The 8,691-nt window shown below is 60.2% G+C and overlaps 1 protein-coding gene across 1 annotated transcript; it reads right to left on the bottom strand.

Moving 5' to 3' along the window:
• Positions 1-2,933: 2,933 nt before the first annotated feature.
• GP9 (glycoprotein IX platelet) lies at positions 2,934-3,586 on the bottom strand (the record flags this gene model as incomplete). Its single annotated transcript, XM_082664930.1, has 1 exon — positions 2,934-3,586. One exon carries the CDS (start codon positions 3,584-3,586, stop codon positions 3,053-3,055), a length of 534 nt encoding a protein of 177 aa, XP_082521056.1. The 3' UTR covers positions 2,934-3,052.
• Between the last annotated feature and the right edge of the window lie 5,105 nt (positions 3,587-8,691).

Genomic DNA, 8,691 nt, shown 5'->3' with positions numbered 1-8,691 from the left:
CAGGAGCACCAGCCCAGCAACGCTGCGAGGCACACACGTGTTACCATCCCTCCACCCTGGATTTATTCAGATGAGCCGACATGCTCAGAGTAGGGAGTTCCCTGCCTGAGTCCTGCAGCCATGAGGAAGTACAGCTGTTATTGCAAGTCAGGGTCTGCGAGGTCCCGCAGGGCAGGATGGGTCTCGCTCATCACTGTTCTCCAGCGCCGAGCCCGGACCCATGCGCACAGTAGGCGCTCAGAGAGCTGCTGAGCACCTGGACCAGAGCCTTGACCCCAGGGACCCCATGAGTCCACAGCCCCCCGAGATCAGTGGAGCCCGTCCCTGGTCCCTCACAGAGGGGGCCCCTGCTGATGGGAGGGCACAGCCGCTCAGGGCACCAGGTGTGCTGTGCCCACCTGCCCAGCCTCCCCCAAGACAGGCTGACAGGCTGGGGGTCACACCAGCCTCCACTCAAACCCCAGGTCGATCCAGGCTGGTTTGTGACCTTGGACGAGGCATTCCTCCACCAGAGCCTGGTTTCTTCGGGACACTGATCCCTGCACTGCCTGCATCCCATCCCAGGAAGCCATTGCGAGGCCTGGGGAGCCGGGTGTGGGATGGGTGGGTGGGAAGGAGAGGGATGGTCCAGGTGGGCCACACTCCAGGCACCTGCCATCCATCTTTCCGGGGACAAGAAACACCTGTCGTTTGAACTACCTACTCACACTGAATGCGAGGAGCCCCACCTGAGTGACCCTTGGATGAAAACCCTGTAACTGGGCCATCTGAGCTGGGCCCTCCAAACGCTCCCCAGGGGCTGGCTGTCCCAAGGCCCCCCCTCGCCTCTGCCCACCCCATGGGACTGCCCAGACCCGGGGGGAACTCGGACGGCACCAGGTCCAGTCCTGGCCTTTAAGACAGGGCACCTGAGGCCGGTGTCCAGAGGGACCTGCTCCAAGTCCCCACTAAGTTCGCTCCTGAGCCCCTGCCTGGGGCCAGCCCCGGGCTGGGTGTGGGTCCCAGGGCTGAGTCTGACCCTGCCCAGCCCCCGGGGCTCCCAGCGCTCCAGCCCTGCCTGACCCTCTCTGCTCCCGGCACACACTCGCCCAGGGGCTCGGCCGAGGGGCGCCTCCAGCCCTGTCTCCAGGGAAGTGAAGCCCCCCCACCCCCACCCCGGGGCCCAGTCCTGTGCCCTGCCCTCCCCTCCCAGCTCTGAAGCCCCAGGTCGCCTTCCCCACGGCCACGCCCCACCCTCGCCTGACCAGGCAGCTACACTGTTCTGCTGACACGCCCAGGACCCCTCCCGAGGGTGGGGAGCCCCCCCACTCTGCCTGGAGCTGTGGCCTCTGCTGTGGGTTCTCCTCACCTGGAGGAAAAGACTCGGTGGTGGGTTTGGACCGACTCCCGGGCGTCCTCTCTGTGCTCCCCACAGGCCGGCGCCATGGGCCCTGCCGCTTCAGCCCTGATCCGCAGCCATGGGTGAGGGGGCCACGGGGGTCACAGGAGGACGGCCCCCCAGAAAGGAGCAGGGCAGAATTTAGGGGCACCCCACTTGGGGACTTGAGGCTGAAGGGGCTCAGTTCTGAGGGCCCAGGGCCAGGAAGCTAACAAGGGAGCGCTTCTCAGGTCTGATGGGGGATGTGTCTGGCCTGTGCCTGTGAAGTGACCACGGGCCTGGGCCTGAGTCCACCTCCATGCGGGGCAGGAGGACAGCACCTCCTCACAGGGTTCACAGGGTACAGGAGAAAGGCCCGTGTGGGGGGCCTTTATGCAGAGCCTCCCACATATTAAGTGCCCAGCGAGTGGATGCCAGCTGATTCCTAACGCAGAAACCAAACTCTCAGCCTCCGGACTATTCATGTTGATTCATATGTTTTATTTGTCCCGTTGATGTATATTTTAAAAAAATTTAAATTTAGTTGCCAATGCTTAAATAATTCAGTTTAACATAAACTTCTTCCAACCTCTCTGTAAGAACGGGCACCTGGCCACCTTTCCACGTGGCAACATTCCACTGGGCCTCTGGATGGAGCGTGGGATCCCTGGTTTACCACAGTCCCCACCACTCCCTATTGTCCACCAGCCCCAAGTTTGGGGCTCCTGGTCCAGCCTCACCTCTGTGGGTCACTGCCCTCCGGTGGCGCCTGGTGCCCACTTGGCCTCCCTCGTGGCACCCTCTGACCCACAGCCCCACTATGTGGACCTCCTTGCTGGGGGGATCTTTGGTATAATTATATTGGATTTGGGCTGGCCAGTGATGGATCTGAAATTATTATCTCATATGGTGGAAAAAAGTTTAAGCTTTTAACTGCTGGCACCAGAAACCCACTGAGCGAGAGAAGCATCTTGTTTGAAGACTTTGGTGACCGTTGCTTAGGGTAGAGGTGGGAGCCCAGAGTTTGCAGGTGTCTGATGCCAGCATCCGGAGGGGACTTGCTTCCATGAGAAAAGGGGGAATTGGTTGTTTTGTTTCTGAAGAAGAGGCATAGAGACGAGGAAAAGGAGAGAGAGTGAGAGAGAGATGATGACAAAGGACGGGGCGGGGTGAGGCCAGGTGGCCTCATGGCCAGGTCAGGGTGGCCAAAGCCCATTTTGGGAACAGTGATGTGCCTTCCAAGGTCTGTCACAGGTATGTCTCCTCTCCTCCCACCTGGGGTCTGTTCGCTGCTGCGTTGTTAGGACAAGGTTTTTTGTGGAACTTAGAACATTGATGTGAGAGTGGCCTGGACTGTCTGGCGGTCCGTCTGCGCCAGCAGCCAGGAGGGTGTTAGAACGGGACTCCCGGGACCTGGGGAAGTGCCCGGGGTGTCCAGAGATGGTGGCATTGGGGGTGGCTGGAGGAGATGTGGAAGTGGGATACACCATTTTGCTAGGAACTTGGTGGATAGAGAAGCCCCAGTCAATATCTGTCAAAACAAACATGGTCGCAGGTTTCCAGGATGAGACAGACTCGGGTGCTAAGAGGGAAGCATCTCCGAGCCTGGGTAACGGCTGAGCCGCTGGTTTATTTTGAGCTACCGGTGGTTGGAATGCCCAGGGCCGGGGCCGCGATGACCCGGGGGGCCCCGGCTCAGGCTCGGGGCACGGAGACGGTGCACAGCAGGCCCGCCAGGAGAGCCAGGCCCAGCGCGGCCACGACGGCCAGCGCCGCGTCCCACCAGGGCCCCGTGTCGGCCCAGGTCGCCCGCAGGATCCAGCCGCAGCTGCCCAGCTCGGAGCCGCTGAGCTGCCCGAGCGCGCGGCCGGAGGCGGGGCCGGGGCCGCCACAGCGCACGCGCAGCAGCTCCGCGGGCGCGCGGTCCTCCAGCCAAAGGCGCAGGTACGTGACGCCGCAGTCGCAGCGCCAGGGGTTGTGCGCCACGTCGAGGCTCTGCAGCTGAGGCAGGTGGTCGAAGGCTCCCCGGGGCACTGAGCGCAGGCTGTTGTTGGCCAGCAGGAGGTGGCGCGTATGTGCCGGGAGGGCGGGCATCACCGCAAGTCCCCGGCCCCTGCAGTCCACCAGCAGCCCCATGGTGTCCAAGGCGCGGCAGGCGCACGCGGCGGGGCAGTCCTCGGAGGCCTCGGCGGCCGCCCAGATCAAGAGCAGGGCAGCCCAGATGGACATCGGGCAGGACGGGCTGCGGGGACAGTGGCCGTGAGGTCCTGGCGGCCTGCACCCGACCCAAGGGCTGGTGGGACCCGACCGGACAAGGGACCACTCACCTCCCTCTCCGGCCGGGCTGTCTCCTCCGTGAAATGGGTGCTGGGATCAAGGAAGTGAAGCGTGCGGGGTCCAGGCCTGTTGACCCTCCCCGGATGGTCAGCAGGCAGGACCGTGACGGCCGCTGCGGTGGGAGCACGGAGCGGGCTTAGTCCTTCCTTGGGAAGAGGAAGGACCCTCCCGTCCTCTGGCAGAGACCCAGCCTGTACTCCGCGGTGGGGGGAGCAGATGCCTGCTAAAGAATCCCAGGCCTGGCCCCGCCCCCGCCCCGAGGCCGGGGAGGGCCTCCCAGGCTGCTCCCAACACCCACCCTCAAGCCTTGGTCTGGCAGATGGTGTGCACGCCACAGACCACACCTCGGCCCACGGATTCCAAGTAGCTTGGCCCCAGCGGAGTGAACTCTCACAAGTGGTCTCTGGTGTGGAAGGCAGCTGGCTGAGGATGCTGACGGGGGCATAGGGAAGGGGACCCAGAAGGGGCTGAGCCTGGAAAGCTGTTGATCGAGGCTCATGCTTGGAGTTGGGAAATTGAGGCCCAGAGACGGAGAGTGACTTGTGCAGGGCTGCCCAGCGCTCCACGTCAGAGACCACACTGGCACTCAAGTCTCTGCTTTCTGCCTGGTCCAGTGCCCCTCCAGGACTCAGTGCGGGCTGTTTCCCCTCGCGAAGACAAGCTTCCGATGAACGTTTGTTGAATAAACCAATGAATCTTGACTCAGCCAAGGACCTGGTGTCTCAGGGCGAACGCCTGCCCGTGCCCCCCGCCCCAAGGAGGGACAGAAGCTGGACTTGCCTGCCGGCCTCCTCTCTCCCTGCCCGGCCTGGTCCCACCGCCTCCCCTGCCAGGGGCCCACACAGTGGGAGGTGGTGCGGGGTGATGAGGGCCACTTACCTTTCAGGCCTGCTGGCGGGGCGCCCCTTTCCCGGCCTGAGCTGTCCTGGCTGAGGCCACAGTGATCGCTCTGTGTGGGGCAGCCGATGGCAGCCCCTGCCCGAGCAGGAGGAAGGAAATGGTGAAAACGGCCTGGCTTATCCCTGTGTGCAGCCCCCAGAGGGCCTATCTCCAGAAGTGGGGGCCCTCGGGGTCCCAGGGACTTGCGCACAGAACCGCAGGTCAAGCCCAGTTTATGGAAGGGCACAGTGCCTCTCACTGCACCGCCAGTGCCCCATGATCCTCAGCGTGCGGGAGAACCAAGGGGGGCCCCGGTCCCAGAAGGTGTGCAAGGCTTCCAGGAGGAGGGTGCCGTTGCACCTTCAGCGCCTTCCAACACTTTCTGATCCTTCTTTTTGACAAAGAGCTGCATCAGTCTCAGGCTAGAAGTCAAGACCATAGTCGTCTGTGCATTGTATTTATTTCTATAGCGACATTCTACTCTGGGGAGTGACATCAGCTTCCCATCTATGCTAGTGATATAAAGTTCTCTATAAAAGATAAATGTATCTTTATATTTTAACGTTATAAAATATGAATTAAAATCAAGCTGAACAGTGAAATATTACAAAGAATTATATTGGGAAATTAAAACATTAATGTATGCTTTTTATTAGAAGTTATAAAAATGTCAGCAATATGAAATATTAACTTAGTCAATAAGGGATTTGCAGAGATGGGAAAAGTTGCACCCGTGGCGGGCTGGGGGGACTGAGGTGTGGGAACCCCTGGGGTACAGCAATGCTTTGGGAACAGGGAGAAGGGGTTCTAGCAACCAGAGGGGCCCAGGAGAGGAGCCCAGAGTGGGGGGCTGCTGAGGAGAGGGACCCCTGGCCATCCCCCATGGCTGTGGCCATTGTCAGCCAAGGACGTGTCTCGGGCTCCCAGTCCGGACGGTTGTAAACCCTCTAAAACTCAGAGGGTTCGGGCTGGAGAGCGAAACTGAGGCCCAGAGCTGCCATGCTGCCAGCCGAGGGGACACTGGACCGTGACCAGGACCAGGTATCACCCCAGCAGGAGGGAGGGAGCCCGCACCCTCTCCAGCTGATCCTTGTTCTTAAAACAGGGTCGTTGCACCAGAGGTCACGGCGCTGGGCAGGAGAAATCAAAGTCAGGGGGCTGAGGGCGCTTTACCCCCGGCACCCCAGACCCACAGGAATGTTCCTCACGTTCAGGACAGGCAGCAGGTGTTGGCCCTACGACTCCCAGGCTGTTCCTGACCTGACCTCATCTGGTCGGGCCCACGCTCTCTCCTCCTCTGGGGCCTCTGAGGTTTCCTTCTTATTTTCAACACGTACAACTTAAAACCACAAAAAGCGACACAAATAAGAAATCGTTTTCATTGTGGAAAACCTGACCTCTGCAGATGAGCAGAAGAAGATGATAAAAATTGTCCTCGCCACAACAGTGAGAGGCCCGCGTACCACACACACAAAAAAATTGTCCTCAACCCCAATATCCAGCAAGACTACCTTTTATTTCTGTCCTGTGAGTATTGTTTTCTTACCCAAACAGGGCCACACAGGGTCCACGGCCTTGGGGACCCTGCTTTCGCGCCTGTGGACACAGCCCCAGGTCACCAGCATTCACGTGGCTCCACTCTGCATGCATCTTCTACGTGGGGATCCTGGGCATGCAGGGCTCGCCTGCTCGCCTTATCTCCCCGCAACAGGCGTTTGTGGGGACGGGGCGGGGGGTAGCCTCTGGGCTTCCGGAGGGGACACCCGCTTCCAGGGCTGCCTGAGCTGGCCGGCCTGGCTGACCACACGGTTCCCCCGAGGGGAGGCTGAGGCATTCCTGCTCCGGCCTCTCGGGCTCCTTGCTAGGTCCCTCCCTCCCTCCCTCCCTCCCTCCCTGCCTGTGGAGGCCCCTCTCTCTGGCTCCTTCTGTCTGTAAACGTGCTCAGGCCTCCTTTATTCTGGAAAAATCCTGTGTGCGTGTGCGTGTGTGTGTGTGCGCGCGCACACAGGCCTCCACGTCCTGCCTTCCCACCTGCTCCAGCGCAAGGGGTTCCTGCTCCTGTAGGAATCCCCAGGAACGGCCCCCACCATCCCACAGCCTGATCCCTGGATCCAGAGAATCTGGTGCAACCTCAGGGCTGTGTTTCATGGGACGGCTGACCCCGAAAGAGGGAGGTTTTCCAGGAGGCCTGAGCTGAACGTGGGAGCCCTTAGACGCAGACAGCCTTCTGCGGCTGGTGCAGAAGAGGAAGCGAGAGACGCAGCACAAGGGGACTTTGTTGCGGTCTCCTCTTCGTCGGCGGGGCTTGGTTACAGCAGCAAGAGAAGATCTACACAAAGGCCGACTCTGCTCTTGAGCTCTGAACTCTGCCCCCTTCACCGGTTCAAGGTCATGGCTGCTGCAGCAAGCCCACTCCCATCGCCCTTCCTGCTTCACTGGACCCTTCCCATCAGATTACAGATGCCTAGAACACGGCGCTTCTGGAAAGCCCACCCCCTAAGTCCACATCTTCCCCCAAATGCCTCTGCTTTCTCTGCCTCTTCCACAGCATTTTGCAGGACCTAAAATTATCTTCTGTTTACATTTTGCGTGCAGTTATGAAATGTCTCCTCCCACTGGATGCGAACTTCAGAAGGGTAACCGCTGTTTAGGACACACCAGTGCCTGGCACAGAGCAGGTGTAACAAGCATCTGTCAGCCTTGGGGACCATGTCTCCGCTGGTTCCAGCCAATCCGCTTCTCTCTAGGACGGCTGTCTCCTGGGTGCCGGGCTCCGCCTCTGCTGACAGAGGTTTGACCTCATCTTCAGTGTCCTCAGGTTAAAATCAGCTCCTCAGCGGAGTCCTCCCTGGCCTCCTCTCCAGCCTGCCCTGTCATTGCCTTGTAACCGGAAGCTTCATAGCAGGCCATCCTCGTCCCCTCTCCCCACCACAGGCCGTTCTCTTTCTGGAGCCCACCCCCAAACTCCACCTGGCACTCTCCATCCTTTCAGATCCACCTAGGGCATGACCTCTTCCAGGAAGCTCTCCTGGACCGCTCCCCCAGTAGAGTAAGTGGTGCTGCTGTTTGCTGTGTGTCTGCCCACGAGCCCAACAGCTCCGGGGGACCATGGTGGCCACACGGGAAGTGTCCTGGGCGCTGTTCACAGAGGAGGCGCGACTGAAAGTTGGGCAGGGCTCTTAGGCGGTTTCAGGCGGTAAGTGCCTAAGAAATAATGAGAAACACAAGGGGGCAGAGCCCCCTTTCCCCTGCCCTGACCTGGAATTGGAGGCTTAGTCCGTTCACTGTGTTATAAGGGAGGACGCTGAGGAGGACCTTTATCCTGCGGGCCCAGGACCCTTCACTATCCCCCCGAAGCAATTCTTCCTTCTCGCAGAAGCAGAAACCCTGCTTGTGAGTCTGAGGGCGATCATCACCTAGACACATCACACCTGTAACCTGCCCCCACGGGTTCGCTGGAACCCTTGCACCTCCTCCAGGCCGCCTGGAGCCTAAAAAAGATGTTTCCCTGAGTTGTTTCGCAGGAACTTGGAGTCATCTCTGTCCAGTTTGAGCTCGAGCCGGTTAAGACTGGTTAGGACCACCGACCCTCCAACTGGGCCTGCGCGAGTGTCCGCTCCCTGACCTTTGACATCAGAGGCCCCGAACTCCACCCTCCGAAGATGTTAATGAGGCCTTTTTCTGAGCATGCGTCCCATGAAGAAGCCTGGAGCGGAAGGATCGCTCCGCACCTTTTTCTTCTGTCCAATCACCGTTCCCTCCTCCGCAGCCTCAGCCTTATCCCATAGATACCCCAGCCCCTCGCCTTCCGGGAGGGGGATTTGAGCTTTGCTCTCCCGTCTTCTCCCTTGGCGGCTCGTGAATAAGCCCTCTCTCTGCTGCAAACCTGGCGTCTCAGCGCACGTGGGTGACTGTCACTTACTGTGTCTTTGCAGACATGCGCCTCCATCAACAGGGCTGTGTGGGGCTGGGCTGCGGGGCTACGCCTGGCTCCCGAGCCCGGTGTGCTTCACGCCAGCTCTGTGGTCTGGGAGAGTCTCAGCCTGCCTCTGCCTCAGTTTGCTCGTCTGTAAAGTGGGGAGAATGAAGCGTGAGGCTTGAGCGCGGCCGGCGTTGAT

This window comes from Grampus griseus (genome assembly GCF_964374135.1).
Source record: "Grampus griseus genome assembly, chromosome: 10".
In the NCBI taxonomy this organism is placed as follows: Eukaryota; Metazoa; Chordata; class Mammalia; order Artiodactyla; family Delphinidae; genus Grampus; species Grampus griseus.
This window is presented reverse-complemented; position numbering and strand designations above follow the sequence as displayed.